This window comes from Pleurodeles waltl, chromosome 3_1 (assembly GCF_031143425.1).
Source record: "Pleurodeles waltl isolate 20211129_DDA chromosome 3_1, aPleWal1.hap1.20221129, whole genome shotgun sequence".
Classification (NCBI taxonomy): domain Eukaryota; kingdom Metazoa; phylum Chordata; class Amphibia; order Caudata; family Salamandridae; genus Pleurodeles; species Pleurodeles waltl.
In genome coordinates, this window is record NC_090440.1 from 1,681,946,553 (window position 1) to 1,681,964,188 (window position 17,636).

General features: G+C 42.1%; 1 protein-coding gene across 2 annotated transcripts in view; it reads right to left on the reverse strand.

Annotated features, from left to right (window-relative positions):
• The window catches only part of CWC22 (CWC22 spliceosome associated protein homolog), a 269,112-nt gene that overhangs the window by 128,241 nt on the left and 123,235 nt on the right, over nt 1-17,636 (reverse strand). For both annotated transcript variants that reach the window (XM_069225448.1, XM_069225449.1), the window contains exon 8: nt 1,754-1,882. In XM_069225448.1, coding sequence (XP_069081549.1) covers nt 1,754-1,882 — 129 coding nt within the window. The remainder of the gene's footprint in view (nt 1-1,753; nt 1,883-17,636) is intronic.

A 17,636-nucleotide genomic window follows, 5' to 3' on the forward strand; every position in this document is an offset into this window, starting at 1 on the left:
TGTCAGAGGAGTAGAGGAGTTTGGGTATTAGTATCTATGTAACTAGGCATCTAAAACGGTTGTTTATGCGAACACTCTCTAATGCATGTGACAATTAGATATATAACACAGTATAGGCAACATAATTTAGAGATCAATGTTCCTTTTGGACCACTCCATCTTAAAATATTTGATTCCAGGTGGAACACAAAAGTGATAAAAATATAATAAGGAGGAGGTGTTATAACAGGTAATGTTGAAAAAAAACTTTTCACTTAGGAAATACAAGCAGGTTTTAAAAAATGTAAATACTCTCAGAAAAAACTTATCCTGAATTTAATCTAATTACAATTGTGAATTTTCATGATATTGAAAGATGGTAGAAATTAGATCACTCAGTAAAGGTTAAAACAAACATGTATACGTTTTAGGTATGGTCACTCTATAATAATCTATCTCAGTATGCCTTACATACCAATGGACACCCTAGACACATTCTATGACAAATAACTCTTTAGAAAGTGTTTTAACGAGGATGATGCAAAAGACCTTTTGTATCTGAAAAACGTCTTAAAGCGTCAAACACTATAGGATCATTTGTGTTCCCAGATATAAGGTCAAACTATTTATTATATTACAAGACAAAACAAGATTTGTGGGCATTTCAGGATGGCATCAATGCTGAGAAACTGAAGAACATTGCCTTAGTAGCTACATTTTGTTCACTAGCTGTGAGCCAATTCATATCCATGCATCAATATAGTGTTACATAGCAGACAGCATAAACCTATGATGTCACAGCAATGCATTCATCTAACAAAATAACTTATTTAAATGTGAAAAATACTATACAGTTGGAAACATGGCCAGTTGTGCCATTTAAACAACCTAAGTAAATTTGGACAGATGACCAAAGGTTCCCTTTCATGCATCACAAGGTCTATATAGTGCACATATTTAGGAGATTTTGAACTACCTGAGACTAGGTTTTACAATAAAACCAATTAATCAAAATACTGGCATTCCTCTTTCGGATGTACCAGCAACTGTTTCATTTGTATTAAGCACAAAAGTGGTATATGCTTAGGCATCAACTTTTTATATAAAGCGCAGCTGAACTACAAACTAATTTATTAAGCCAGAAAAAAATACAATCTCTCAGACTGGGACAAGAAACATCAAGTACAATGGAACAACCCGAAATGGAAATACACAGTGAGCTCATATAGGAAAGTTAGAGCTAATTTTTAGATTTCACTTCTTTCATTATTGTAAACAACATCCTTTCTACCTAAGAATAAAGTTTGGTTAACATGCTGACTGACCAATAGAATTTCCTTTTCTAAGCTGTCAATCACCCAATTCGGAAGAACAGAGAGAAACTTTAAACTGAATACGGGCTTTGAGATCTCACTTCTTTAGGGCGAATATGCTAAACACTTTAGCCCATAACTTTCAAAGAGCTCTAGAAAAGGCAGTCAAAAGTTGGTAATACTCACTAGTAAAGGAGTCAACATTAAGGACATTTGAACTCAGGAACATCAAAAGGAACACTTTGTGAACAAATACTTGAATTTCTTTCAAATGGAGCCTTGCCCTTTTTAACATGCCATAACGCTAATTACCTACTTTGATAAGACAAACCTTTGTGAGATTGCAATTTTTTCCCCTCAAAAAGCAGGTCACTCACCTAAAATTCAGGACAAAAGTCAAGAGCTTTTGAAAACCTTAAAAGATCACTACAATATGTTAAAACGAATAACTTAACACTTACCTTCCCCTAACAATGTTTTCTTGCAGAAGTTCTTGGATAATATTTCCAATGTTGGAAACATTCACTTTGTTGATCAGACCATTGATTGACTTCTTTAGGGCTTCCCAACTCATCCTTTGATAGGCCAAACTGTAAAAAAGATGTACTGAATTTAAAACAATATGAATGTTTAACAAGTGGCCATGCATTGAATTCAAATAAACTTTTCAAATTAGTGTCTGTTATGGAAAGCCCCTGGGGAAGACTATTGCCATAGGGCAGGTGACGTGCTAAGGAAATCTAGAAAAGAGTAGAGATCAGAATGGTATTAGGAAGTGTAGCAAGATTCTTGCTAAGTAAGGAAGAAGAAAAGAAAGCAATCTTGGAGCATAACACAACTACTGAGAGAAACACTTCACTAAGTTTCTGTCAACTTGTGCCTGCTACTGCACGCTCCTAGAGTTTATGGTCCTTTACCGGAGCCTGTTTACTTTCTCATTTGACCGCTTTATCATAGTACTTAGCACTCCGGTCACCACTGTTGCTTCAGTTCAGGTAAGATCAACCCTAGTGTTTGGAAAAGGTCACCCCCTCTAGCCCAACTATCAAGAAAAAACAACCAAAAAAACACAACTATAAAATAAATAAATATATATATATATATATACACACACACACACACACACACACACACACACACACATATATATATATATACACATTCACTAAAAAACAAAGGTCAGGGACGTTCCAATTATGTTCACATTATACACACACACAAACCATAGAAATTCAGCACTTAGATTTATCTCAAGTAAACTTAACTCGTGCCGTAAGGCAGTGGTTCCCAACCATTTGACTTCTGTGGTCCCCCACTTTATCATTACTGGAAACCAGGGACCCTCCCTGAGTCATTACTGGAAGCCGGGGACCCCGGTGTAAACATTGTAAATGATTTGAAACACACAAACAATACAAACAAAATACAGAAACAAGCATTCATCTAACACAAATGATAATACATTTTAATTAATTTACGAATATAAATTTTAAAAAATGATCATAATAGGAAGCTTGGATTTAAAAAAAAAAAAAAAATCATTCAATTGAAGCCACACATCGTCCATACTATATTCTGTTTGATGCACCGGCACTACTCCCACAAACAATCTGTAGATACTAACTTAATTTTCAGCCACTAATTTCAAATCCCTTGACATTTACAGTGCATTTTACAATTTGTAGTTGTACATTTAGCCACTTCATTTGTATACACTTTATTAATCTGTTATTATTATTTAATTTTCTAAGCAGTCGCAGACCACCTGAGGAGGCTTTGCGGACCCCCAAGGATCCGCAGACCACAGGTTGGGAACCACTGCCCTAAGGGAACTAAATCGCATCCCTGACATGCACAGTTTTCACATCAATAATTTTACAGCAAATGTTGCGGAGATATTGTCAAGGATGCCATAAAAGATGTTAAGAGTGTTGTAATATGTGGGTAATTAGCCCGGCATGCAGAGGGAGCAAGTTATGGTTATTTTAGGGCACGTGTTATTCTTACTTGATAGAACTAACTAGAAGTGCTGAATTTCTATGGTTTTCTGTGGGTAAAATGTAAACCTAACTATAACGTTCCTGCAACCTATGGTTTTTTTTTTTACAGAATTTCTAAGGTTTTAAACAATTCTAATTCCTAGCTGTAACGTCCCTGTAACCTTTGGTTTTTTTCAGTGAATTTCTACTTTTTTTTTTTTTTTTTTTTTTTAAAGCAGCAGGGGGGTGGCCGCAGGGCCTGGCCTGTGGTCAACACCCCGCAAACAACCAACCCAAAGCCGCTCACCGCCTTCTCATACCACTAATGAATAAGGGGCTGGGACGAACGGGCGATGCTTTGAGGTCATTTTACGCGTTTGCATCATGGATGAACTCTGCTCTCACCAGGAGATGACACAAAAAAATCCCACTCGTCACTGTCACTAGTGCTCATATTACTCAGCATCTCAAACGCTTGGAGGGCCTTTTGGTAAGCTGGAAATAGCAGTATGGGCTGTTGCATATCACTAACATATACAGCGAGGTTAAAAGTCTGATACTTCAAGGTCATTTTGCGCATTTGCACACTCATGGTAATTACAAGAATTAAGGGTGGACTCTGCTCTACTAGAAGACAACATGAAAGATACACTCATCACAGTCTCCAGTGGTCATATTACTCTGCATCACAAATACTCGCAGGGCATTTGGTAAGCTCTAAATGAAGCGGAAAAAGCGGAAAAAGGCAGGAAGACTGCTGCATACCACTAACGTAGATGGGGCACAGCCAAACTGGGGATCCGCCAAGCGGGACCTGAGAAAAAGAAGGGGTCCCAAAACACTTTTTTCCCCATTCCACATCAATGAGATTTTTCAAACTTCTGAACACAACTACAGTCTGAACCGCTGAATGGAATTACACCAAATTTTGCAGAAAATTGGCTCTTGGTCCACAAAGAGTGTTTTTTGTGATTTGGTGTAAATTGGTTCAGTAGTTTAGGAGTAATTAAAAAATGTAGATATCCAGGCATCTGGATAATCCATGGATTCAACTGTCCCTGTGCTGATAGCCGATTGGATGCCAACACTTCAACAAGGAAGTGATGGCAGCCATCTTGGGACTCAGCTTCAGCCAAGTCCCACAAAAAAAAAAAAAAAAGAGGCAAGGGTAGGGTCACCCTGATCCCCTAGCCTTGGTCTAGGGGTCCCCCACCGGCACCACCAGGGCTAAAAAGCATTACAAAAAAAATAATAAAAGCTCAGAAAAATCCCCTGATGGATCCGCAGATTTTTTTTTATTTTTTAATTTTTTATTTTATTTAAAAGGGTGGTCTCCTACCCTTTTCTTTTATTTTGCCCCCAGGTGGGCCAGGTCCCAGGGGCATTGGTGGCCTTAAAAAGGAGGGAGGCACTTGGGGCTTTTATTAGATCCAGGGACTGCAGCCTCCCCTGTGCAAAAGTTAAATTAACAAGGGGTGAGGGCCTGTGCTCCCTCTCTCCCTGCAGCCCTGGGCACCACCACCTCCCCGGGGCAATTCATTTGGAATTAAGGGGGGTTGGGCATGCAGTCCCACCCTCCCCACCCCCCAAACATCCCTGGTGACCGCCAACTCCCTGGGGCTGAAACAAAATAAGGAAGGGGGGTTTGTTGAGGTGGTAGTCAAATGTTGGAAGAGAGCCACCAGCACCCTCTTGACGAGCAAATAATGGCCCTGGGAACAGCTCCTGTTATGTCCGGGGTTGCACAGCCCCCGGAACATAGCTGTTTACTGTGACTCAGAGGGAGCTTTGACAGCTCTTAGCAAGTCAACAAACACTCCAGTTCCAGCAAGTGAGAGCTGTCAAACTGCTCTCGCTTGCTGGAAGCAGAGGTTTCCTCTGTTTCTCTGCCCAGAGGCATGCGGGTAAGGTGACAGAGGAAATAACTGCTCTCTCAGACAGAGAGCTGCAAGTTTAACAGCTCCCTGTCTGTGAAAGCAATGCTGGCTCCTGCAGGAGGCAGGGAGTCGCTGGGCCTGCAGGGTCCTTGAGGCTCCTCCCACAGTCCCACTGCACACTGGGTGCCCTGTGAGGCACCCAGGACAGATGGCTGTCACATACACAGCTGCTGGGCCGTGGGGATGGGGTCCCCGGGCCAAAATCATATGGGGAGGGTGAAACTGGACATTTACCCAACAAGGTAGCCCTTACTAACTAACTAGTAGAAAGTGCTCCTGTTGAATAGAAATTTTGTGCAAACTGTGGACTCTTGTTGGATAAACAAGCAAATGAGCTTCCGTTCTGGCCTAGATGCTCATTTCACAGAAACTAAACCTCAACAAGAAGCACTTACACATATAAATGTAGCAGGTGCCCCAGTTCAAGCTCCAATTCTGGAAAGGACAAATGAGCCTAACTCCTGGGACTGGTGAAGGGAAAGCAGTGTGTTTACTCTGCAATTCCATATTGAAAAATGATCTGAAATTGTTTGTGGAGGTGAATGCATCTATCATCTATTGGAGGGCAAACAGACCCTCTCACACTGAGCCAGACACTCTCACACCCAGAGACCACCTCTCACACCTATTCTCACACCCAGAGAGACAGGCCTTCCTGCCAACTCCTGCTGCGCTTGGTCAAAGCCTCTGTGCAGCATGGGGTTGGCTGCAGGCACTGGATACAGGCTACAGAGATTTTATATTAAGAAATATAATTTACAAAACCCTTACAAATTCACTTAAAAAAACCTAAGGTTACAGGGATGTTATAGTCAGGATTTGAATTTCAATATAAATTCAGCAGTTATAGCTAGAGTTATTTTAAGTAACTATAACTCGCGCCCTCGCCATGCACTGCTAATCACAGCAGATATTACAGCACTCATAGCGACTTTTATAAAGTCAATACATTTTTTTTTTTTTTAAATCAATGAAACATCAGAAGTTAAATTACCAAAGAAAATATTTGCATAGCAGGTTACCTTAGCCCACAAGTTATATTTACTTGAAATAACTAACTGTAGAATTTCTCTGGTTTTGTACGAGTAAATTCAGAACTTAAATGTTAGAAATGGGATCTCTAGTTGGCAGTGGTTTGCACCCTGCCCAATTAAGGACCCTCACTCTAGTCAGGGTAAGGAAGTTACAGAGCTAAGATAACCCCTGCTCACCCCCAGTATTTGTGTGTACACAACAGCCAATACTTCTCTGGATAAAACAAGACCAAATAGACAAAATCCAACATAAACAAGTAAAGATGTGAAATTTTGAAGTTTAAATATTAGTAAAGCGCTTAGAAACACAATAGTTCCAACTGTGGCTATCACAGCGTCTTGACTGAGTCGTTCCCAACAGTCCGACGCCACTCGCGAGGGAATGCAGGCTAGTCATGGAGTCATACAGACCCCTGTTACAGTGCATTGGAAAACGATGAGGAAACAAAGACATTGCACAAAGTCGAGGAGGTGAGGCGTTGCTGGAGCCGTGCGGTGTCGGTACTTACTGCTACAGGGGAGGTGAGACATTGGCTCCCTACTGCTAGGCAGGAGAGCTGAGGCGTTGGTTCCTTACAACAAGGTTGGGAGAGGGAGTCGATGAATCCAGCAGGTCAAGATGCGAGGCATCAATTTGCGGTGTCGGGATCACACCACAGGGCCACAGGTGCTGCGACAGAGTCAGAGTTGGATGTCATGGACATCAGTGACATGGCACACAGGACTCTCACTGTGGCGGGACTTCAGAGGCGCTGCGGCGGCAGTCACTTTCATTGCACTAAATGGGGACCACGCCTCTGGTGCAGGCACCAGCACGGAGTCAGACAGCGGTATCAGTTTCAAAGTCGCTTTGGAGTCGATATGGTTGATTTCTTCTTTGTTGTACCAGAACTCACTTCCAAGGGTCCAGGAACTGGATTTGGCACCACTTGGCAAGTCAGGACTCTCAGCATAGAGTCCAGGTGATGGCAGATGAAGTCTCTGATGTCCCTGCGATTTCTGAACAAGCCCTTGAAGAACCTTTGGAAGCAGGTTGTAGAAAGCAAAGTCCAGTCCTTTCACTCCCAGGATAGAAGCAGCAGGCCAGTGCAGCAAAGCAACAGGCAGAGTGGCAGTCCCTCCTCAGCATCCAGCTCTACTTCCTGGCAGAACGTCCTCTGTCCAGAAAGATTCTAACTCTGTGGGGTTAGAGGTCCAGTACCTAAACCATGTTTGCAGGGTTACTTGTGGGTGGCACAATCAGTGCTGCAGGCCCTCTAGTAGCATTTGCCTTACAGGCCCTAGGCACACCTGGTGCACTATACTAGGACCTTACTAGTAAACCAACTATACCAAACTTGGAGAAACCAATCACCAATACAATTCAGACAGAGAGCATATGCACTTTAGCACTGGTTAGCAGTGGTGAAATGCCCAGAGTCCTAAAGCCAGAACAAACAGGTCAGAAAAAATAGGAGGAAGAAGGCAAAAGGTTTGGGGATAACCCTAAAAAAAAGTCTAACTCCCACTATAACGTCCCTGTAATCTTTGGTTTCTTAAGTGAAAATATAATATAATATAATATTATATATATATATATATATAATATAATATTATATATATATATATATATATATATATATATATATATATATATATATATATATATGGAAAATGTCACTTACCCAGTGTACATCTGTTTGTGGCATTAGTCGCAGCAGATTCACATGCTGTGCACATCCCGCCATCTAGTGTTGGGCTCGGAGTGTTACAAGTTGTTTTTCTTCGAAGAAGTCTTTTCGAGTCACGAGATCGAGGGACTCCTCCCATTTCGGCTCCATTGCGCATGGGCATCGACTCCATCTTAGATTGTTTTCCCCGCAGATGGTGAGGTAGGAGTTGTGTATGCTAGTAATAGTGCCCATGCAATGGAGTGAATACGTATGTACATAATGTAGTTTAAAGTAATATATTTACAAATGTTCAAGATCAACTTCTAAACGGCTACAGACTCCCGAGGAGGCGGGTGGACGCATGTGAATCTGCAGCGACTAATGCCACAAACAGATGTACACTGGGTAAGTGACATTTTCCGTTCGATGGCATGTGTAGCTGCAGATACACATGCAGTGCATAGACTAGTAAGCAGTTATCTCCCCAAAAGCGGTGGTTCAGCCTGTAGGAGTTGAAGTTGTTTGAAACAATGTTCGTAGTACTGCTTGACCTACTGTGGCTTGTTCTGCCGTTAACACATCTACACAGTAGTGTTTGGTAAATGTATGAGGCGTAGACCATGTCTTACATATTTCGGTCATTGGAATATTTCCTAGAAAGGCCATGGTAGCACCGTTCTTTCTAGTTGAGTGTGCCCTTGGTGTAATAGGCAGTTCTCTTTTTGCTTTAAGATAACAGGTTTGAATGCACTTAACTATCCATCTAGCAATGCCTTGTTTAGAAATTGGATTTCCTGTATGAGGTTTTTGGAAAGCAATAAATAATTGTTTTGTTTTTCGAATTAGTTTTGTTCTGTCAATGTAGTACATTAACGCTCTTTCGATGTCTAATGTATGTAGTGCTCTTTCAGCTACAGAATCTGGTTGTGGAAAGAACACTGGTAGTTCTACTGTTTGGTTCAAGTGGAGCGGTGATATGACTTTTGGTAAGAATTTAGGATTTGTTCGTAAGACTACTTTATGCCTGTGTATCTGAATAAATGGTTCTTGTATGGTAAATGCTTGTATCTCACTTACTCTTCTTAGAGATGTGATAGCAATTAGGAAGGCAACCTTCCATGTTAAGTATTGCATTTCACATGAGTGCATAGGTTCGAAGGGTGGACCCATGAGGCGAGTTAAGACAATGTTGAGGTTCCACAAAGGAACTGGTGGTGTTCTTGGTGGTATAATTCTCTTTAGGCCTTCCGTAAATGCTTTAATGACTGGTATCCTAAATAATGAAGTTGAGTGTGTAATTTGCAGATAAGCTGAAATTGCAGTAAGATGTATTTTAATGGATGAAAAAGCTAGCTTTGACTTTTGCAAATGTAGAAAGTAGCTTACAATGTCTTTAGCAGATGCGTGTAATGGCTGGATTTGATTATTGTGGCAATAATAAACAAATCTTTTCCACTTATTTGCATAGCAACGTCTAGTGGTTGGTTTCCTAGCTTGTTTTATGACCTCCATACATTCCTGTGTAAGGTCTAAGTGTCCGAATTATAAGATTTCAGGAGCCAAATTGCTAGATTCAGCGATGCTGGATTTGGGTGTCTGATCTGTTGTTTGTGTTGAGTTAACAGATCTGGTTTGTTTGGTAGTTTGACATGAGGCACTACTGAGAGGTCTAGTAGTGTTGTGTACCAAGGTTGTCTTGCCCAAGTTGGTGCTATTAGTATGAGTTTGAGTTTGTTTTGACCCAATTTGTTTACTAGATATGGAAGGAGTGGGAGAGGGGGAAAAGCGTATGCAAATATCCCTGACCAACTCATCCATAACGCAGTGCCTTGAGACTGATCTTGTGGGTATCTGGATGCGAAGTTTTGGCAGTTTGCGTTTTCTTTTGTTGCAAATAGGTCTATTTGTGGTGTTCCCCATCTTTGGAAGTAAGTGTTTAGTATTTCGGGGTGAATCTCCCATTCGTGGATCTGTTGATGATCCCGAGAAAGATTGTCTGCTAACTGATTCTGAATCCCTGGAATAAACTGTGCTATTAGGCGAATGTGGTTGTGAATCGCCCAATACAATATTTTCTGTGCTAGAAGACACAACTGAGTTGAGTGTGTTCCTCCTTGTTTGTTCAGATAATACATCGTTGTCATGTTGTCTGTTTTGACAAGGATGTGTTTTTGTCTAATTATGGGTTGAAATGCTTTTAGTGCTAGAAATACTGCCAGTAGTTCTAAATGATTTATGTGAAGTTGTCTTTGCTGAGTGTCCCATTGTCCCTGGATGCTGTGTTGATTGAGCTGAGCTCCCCATCCTATCATGGAGGCATCTGTAGTTATTACGTATTGAGGCACTGGGTCTTGGAAAGGCCGCCCTTGGTTTAAATTTTTGTTGCTCCACCATAGAAGCGAGGTGTATGTTTGGCGGTCTAGCAATACTAGATCTAGAAGTTGACCCTGTGCCTGTGACCATTGTGATGCTAGGCACGGTTCTAAGGGCCGCCTGTGCAATCTGGCATTTGGGACAATGGCTATGCATGAGGACATCATGCCTAGTAGTTTCATTACCATCTTGACCTGTATTTTTTGTTCTGGATACATGACCTGTATTACCTTGTGAAAGGCTTGTGTTCTTTGTGGACTTGGACTGGCAACCCCTTTTGTTGTGTCGATTGTCGCCCCTAAGTATTGCTGTGTTTGGCACGGCTGAATGTGCGACTTTGAGTAGTTGATTGAAAACCCTAGTTTGTGGAGTGTGTCGATAACATACTTTGTGTGTTGTGAACACCTTTTTTGCATGTTGGTTTTGATTAGCCAATAGTCTAGGTATGGGAACACGTGTATTTGCTGTCTTCTGATATGCGCAGCTACCACTGCCAGGCATTTTGTAAAAACTCTTGGCACAGTTGTTATCCCAAATGGCAACACTTTGAATTGGTAATGTACCCCTTGGAATACAAACCTTAGGTACTTTCTGTGTGAAGGATGTATCGGTATATGGAAGTATGCATCCTTTAGGTCTAGTCTTGTCATGTAGTCTTGCTGTTTGAGCAATGGGATTACGTCCTGTAATGTCACCATGTGAAAGTGATCTGATTTGATGTAGGTGTTTAACGTTCTGAGATCTAATATAGGTCTTAGAGTTTTGTCCTTTTTGGGTATGAGAAAGTACAGGGAGTAAACTCCTGTTCCTTTCTGATGAACTGGTACTAATTCTATTGCTTCTTTTTGTAACAATGCTTGTACTTCCAGTTGTAGAAGGTCTATGTGTTGTTTTGACATATTGTGTGTTTTCGGTGGGACATTTGGAGGGAAATTGAGAAATTCTATGCAATAACCATGCTGGATAATTGTTAATACTCAAGTATCTGTTGTTATTTCTTCCCATTGTTTGTAGAACTTGGTTAGTCCCCCCCCCCACAGGTGTTACGTGTTGGGGATTTGTGACGTGTAAGTCACTGTTTGTTTTGTGGAGTTTTGGGACTTTGGAACTTTCCTCTACTTTTTTGGAACTGTCCCCCTCTATATTGTCCCCGAAAACTTCCTCATAGATATTGGCTCTGGTAAGTGGGCCCTGTTTGTGAGGTTGTGGGTTCTGTGCTTTGCCCTCGAAACCGTGTTTTCTGAAATGTGCCTCTGCTCTGTGGGGAGTAGAGTGCGCCCATGGCTTTGGCCGTATCAGTGTCTTTCTTAAGTTTTTCGATAGCAGTGTCCACCTCCGGCCCAAACAACTGCTGTCCGTTAAATGGCATATTCAGCACAGCTTGCTGTATTTCTGGTTTAAATCCTGATGTACGCAGCCATGCATGCCTTCTTATTGTCACTGCTGTGTTGACAGTTCTAGCAGCTGTGTCTGCTGCATCCACTGCTGACCGTATCTGATTATTGGAGATACTCTGTCCTTCTTCTACTACTTTCTGTGCTCTCTTCTGGAACTCCTTGGGCAAATGTTCTATAAAGTGTTGCATTTCGTCCCAAAGAGCCCTATCGTATCTGGCCAACAAAGCCTGTGAGTTTGCAATACGCCACTGGTTTGCTGCCTGTGCCGCCACCCTTATCCCTGCTGCGTCTAATTTTTGACTTTCTTTATCTGGAGGTGGTGCATCTCCTGAAGTATGTGAATTCGCTCTCTTGCGAGCTGCCCCTACTACAACTGAGTCCGGTGTCAGCTGTTGTGTGATGTACACGGGGTCTGTTGGTGGCGGTTTATATTTTTTCTCCACTCTTGGAGTAATGGCCCTTCCTTTTACAGGCTCCTCAAACACTTGTTTGGAGTGTTTTAGCATTCCAGGTAGCATGGGGAGACTCTGGTACTGGCTGTGTATGGACGACAGTGTATTAAATAGAAAGTCGTCTTCAATCGGCTCTGCATGCAGGCTGACATTATGAAATGCCACTGCCCTCGACACCACCTGTGCGTAGGCTGTACTATCTTCTGGTGGCGACGGTCTAGCTGGATAACAGTCAGGACTATTATCTGACACTGGCGCATCATAAAGATCCCACGCGTCAGGGTCATCTTGACTCATCCCTGTATGAGTCGGGGATTGCATCATAGGTGGAGTGGCTACGGGTGATGGTTGCGGCGAGCGTTGTGGAGACGGTGGCGGGCTTACTTGTTTAGCCACCTTTGCCTGTGGCCGCTTGTCTTTCTCGTGGAAGGCAAGTTTGCGTTTCATCCTAATAGGAGGGAGAGTGCTGATCTTCCCCGTTTCTTTTTGGATGTGGAGCCTTCTTTGGGTGTAGTCTGGCTCCACTGTCTCCAATTCCTGTCCAAACCTATGTATTTTCATTTGTGAGGACAGTCCTTGTTCCTCTGTGTAGGAACTTGATTTCGGTTCCGAGGCCGGATGTATCTGTATCGAAACCTTTTCGGCTACTTTTTTCGGTTCCGGCGAAACCTTTTTTATTTTCGGCATCGTTGTCTCTCGGTGCCGACTTATTTTGGTGCTGCTGTCTCGGTGCCGAACTTGCTCGGAGCCGCTATCTCGAGCCCGAGATTGCTGTGTGGCGGTATCTCGACCGGAGTCGGATGACTTCGACACCAGCGTGCCCTTTTTCGGTGCCGATGTTCGGTCACCTATTTTTCGGGTTAAGCCATGGCCTGTTGGCGGTGGCGTCCCCTGGGCTTTTGTGCTCTTCTCGTGAGTTTTATGTTTCGACGTCTTACTCACGGTTTTCGGCGTTTCTTCGGGATCGAGCTCGTCCGAGTCCGATCCCTGGATGGAGCAGGTTTCTTCTTCCTCCTCGAAACGCCCTTGTCCCGTCGGCGCCGACGCCTTCTGCAGTCTTCTTGCTCTTCGGTTTCTTAGTGTCTTCCTGGACCGAAACGCTCGACAGGCTTCACAAGTATCTTCCTTGTGTTCTGGCGACAAACACAAGTTACAGACCAGATACTGATCTGTATATGGATACTTGTTATGGCATTTTGGGCAGAAGCGGAATGGCGTCCGTTCCATCAGCCTTGAAGAGACACGTGGCCGGGCCGACCAGGCCCCGACGGGGGATCGAAAAAACCCCGAAGGGCCACCGGAGCTCTTCAAAAGTCGGTGTCGATCTATTATAACTAACCCGATACCGAACGCAAACAATACCGACGATTTTTCCGAGAATCTAACTAACTCTCCGACCCGAAACCCGGAGCGAAAAGGAACACGTCCGAACCCGATGGCGGAAAAAAAACAATCTAAGATGGAGTCGATGCCCATGCGCAATGGAGCCGAAATGGGAGGAGTCCCTCGATCTCGTGACTCGAAAAGACTTCTTAGAAGAAAAACAACTTTTAACACTCCGAGCCCAACACTAGATGGCGGAATGTGCACAGCATGTGTATCTGCAGCTACACATGCCATCGAACATATATATACATACATACACACACACACTTACACATTTATATTCGCAGCACAAAAAAAAAAACAAAAAAAAAAAACCCAAGGTTAAAATGCCATTAGTTATAGTTAGGTGAATAGGTCAGTGCCAACTTACGCTTTGGATTCCAAAAACCACAGAAATTCAGAGCGAACTATTACTTGCAACCTGGCCATGCACTGCTTATGACCTGATGTATTACATCACTCTATAGGGTCTATGACATTACTCATAACATCTTAATTGACATCACTAATGACATCATCCAATGAGTGTTTTAGTTTGCTTTATAGTTTATACTGTGGCAGTAAGTATCATCCTGGTTCTAACGCTAACGGGTGTAAGTGTTTACGTATAAACATGCTCCTAAAATATCATACATATGGAGTGTAGAAGAATCTAACATGTTCTAAATCTTTGTATTCAGGAGTAACTGTGTGTAGGTGACAGTTGACAACATGTGTCCAATATGTTGGACGTAAGGTTTTTAGTTCTGCAGAAAGAATTCCAACAGGGCAAAGATTCTACAGAGTAGATAAAAAGTACTGTAGGCAGCCTTGAGTATTTTCACAGAATCATCTGGCAATTTCTACATATGATAGAAGGCTGTGTGCACCAGGTACCAACCTATGTACAAGTGATTATTTAGCTTCAGAAGAAGGGCTATCTGTAAAGATTTCACCACAGTATTAAGGTTGCAGGTCATATAACCTTTGGCAGCTTTAAAAATGCTTTTTACTGCATTTCCGTTCCAGTGGAAGAGGTCCATGTGGGCCAAAATGGGCTCCGGTAGGGAGACCTCACTCATTGCCCCCTCCCCAAATACTTATTGAAAAATGGCAGGCTGCCATTTCTTTTTTTGTTTGCCACAAACCTGCAGGATCATGGCAAAAAACATAGATATTTTTTGGCCCTGGGACATCTCTCTGGGTTCCCCCTCCAGAGGAACTGGGAGGGGTGGGGGGATGGGGCAGTGTATCCCTACCCCTTTAAGTCATTTTCACACTTCAGGACCCGAATTATGTAATGGTTGCCAGCAGCATTTTTGTCATGTTGTTGGTGGCTAATCAGTTCCAGTGGAGTGAATAGGCCCAAGGGAGATAAGGCTCCCACGAGACAATCAGAAGGCTCTTGTTTTCTAAATTGGGTTTGGGGGACTCTCATAAGAGTCCCTCGAGCCTGACTGTCCAGATATACAAATAATTTTAACCTTAATTTTCCAAAAATACTGAATGGATTTACCCCAAATCACATAAAGCACAATCTGTGGCTCAAGATCTAGCTTCCTTCCAAATCTGGCGAAATTCTGCTCAGCAGGTTTTGCGGTAGTGCTTCTTAAAGAAGTCTATGAACAATGCATGGGGATTTTATGTTTTGGGACCCCCCTCTTGACGGATCACCATAAAACCTTCCATGCACAAATTAGGCAAAAAGAGCCCTTTTCTGAAACGTTTGGTGATAATTCGTCAAACAGTGCAAAAGTTATAAGCAAAACAAAAAAAGGCATTCCTAAGGAAAGGTTGACTTAACTATAACTACCAAGTTGTGACTGCAACTAGTACATTTATTTATTTCTGAGATGAAGATGCTATGTTCTCTATTATTCTCGCTACCTTATAGCTCCTTGAATGAGGGATCAGTGTTGGACTATTGTGCTTGACGTCACATTAGCACTCCACATAGAGTTAAATACAGAGGAGCCTATGGTAGCCTTGGCTCAACAGGTTTACACAGATTATTTTTTAGAAATATAAAATCACAGAAATAGGACTCTACCAAAATTCTTTTCATATTATTTGTAGCAGTTGTTAGTACAAATTTATTAGAATGTAAATAAAGCACATCAAATCAGCACACACAGGTTGCTTTCTGTTTTAAAGAGCATGTTCTCGAATTAATTGGTCTCACATTACCAGTAAAAAAAAACTCACTGATCTGTCAAACTACTTTTAATGTTGCAATGGAATGTGCCTTGATTTGGCAAAGCAATTGATTCCACAAGTGTGCCAGATTCAGAATAGGCCTTCAGTGAACATTTCTGATTTCAAGTTTTACGGCATGGTACTTCACCACAAAAGTAGTAGAGTTCTCTTGTCCATCAGGCAGATTGTCTGCCCACACTATTTAAAGTTGTGCAGCCTGCAATTTGTCCACTTGACGCAATGTCAGAAAGCTTATTCAGACAGGCTAAAGAAGAAGGGGCGTTAGAGCATGGGCATGAGATTACCTCCCCCATTTTCAGTTGATGGTCCACTATTTTTCTTTTCTGTCCATCACTGCCAGGAAAAACCTGGGGGCCTCTTGGTCAGGAAAAGATGCCTCTCCCCCCATACCCTGGGATACATCTTCCAGAGTGTGGGAGCAAATGTTTTGTTGCTCTATAAACTCCCACTTTAGGAATTTGTTTTTGAGAAACAAAAATATGTGGTGTGTACCAGCCGTAATAAATAGATATGGCAGGCAATAGTCTGTCAGGATGGCAGACATAATGCCCTCCACCATCCCGACAGGCAGCAGACCTTCGGCAATCTTTAGATCAGGCACACAGTTCTTTTCCCACTATTTAGCGATCCCCCTCCAAGATGCCAGGGATTCCATTATGGGCAGGGTGACTGTGCCCCAGAGTGCAGAAATTAGTGTCTATATTGGAATATCTTGCTTGAGCAGATCCCAACTTCCATTCCTAAGTTTGCCCCTCTCAGTGCCCAGACTTACTCCTGGGCCTTCTGTCTCCAAGCTTGTTCTGGTGAAAGCACTTCTCAAGATTAGAAAGCCCCTATTAAGACTTAGAAAGACTCCCACTGCTGTAACCGGTACGTAAGCATATCCAGCTGACTGTTCAAAGTACTCACTGTTCTAACCCAGTGATCAGACTATCAGCAACCAATGTTTTGCCCTTGTCACCATTACCAAATAAATGTGGTAATAACTGTACAAATATCTGAGTGGAATAGTGGGCTTTCAGGTGCAAAGTTATTCTGCGGAATTACAGGAATACTCTCCACAACACAGACTGCAATGTGAGATGGGAGACAGGAACAAGCAACGGTGTTCTTACAGCATAAAACATAAAATTGATTAAGTATTATTCTCTGTTTCAGCGGAAATCAATCCCCTTTCTTCTAATAGGCCTTCTCCATTTTCTGCCCTTATCTTGAAACATTGTTAATTCAGACCTTAGTTTCCTCATAGGATTAAAGAAATTCTTTGGGACAGCTTGCTTGGTGACTAATTAAATTACTGGTCAGTCACTTGGGAGCTGATCGCTACTGAGTGTGGGAAGATGTGCTGTATTATTTATAAATAGCACTCAAAAAACATGTTTCAGTTTAACTGGCTATGGTCAATATCAGCATTGCAAGAGGGCTCTGTCAGTAACAAGCAAAAAGGTCTCAATATTGAAACAGCACTTTCAGTAGTACACTTGAGTTCATGTGCCCAGCAGCAGTTCTGGCACTTGTGTAAACGGGACTTCTGAAAGCATGATTTCATTCTGATTCCAAAACACTGGGGTTGTTGAAAAGGACCTACAGTGGCTGATGTGGTAAATTATACACAATGTCTGATCACTGACTAATGTTAGGGTATTAAGTTTCCTAGATGACAAACGTGCCTCAATCTGGAAAGTTGACCATTTGAGATTCATCCTTTATCTACACCCTTTGCCTACTTTAAAGCTGGTAAATTTATGGGCAGATGTCCTCTGCTCTTCTGACAACATTCTAAAAAAAAAAAAAAAAAATAATAAAAAAAAAAAACTGGTACCCAAAAGTAAAAAAGAAAATCATAGAGGGTTACCTGAGAAAGCAATGTTTTCCTCCAAGGGAACTTAACGGTAGGATGAAAAGCCATATTTTTAGCAGGGTTCTGAAAAGGTTGTA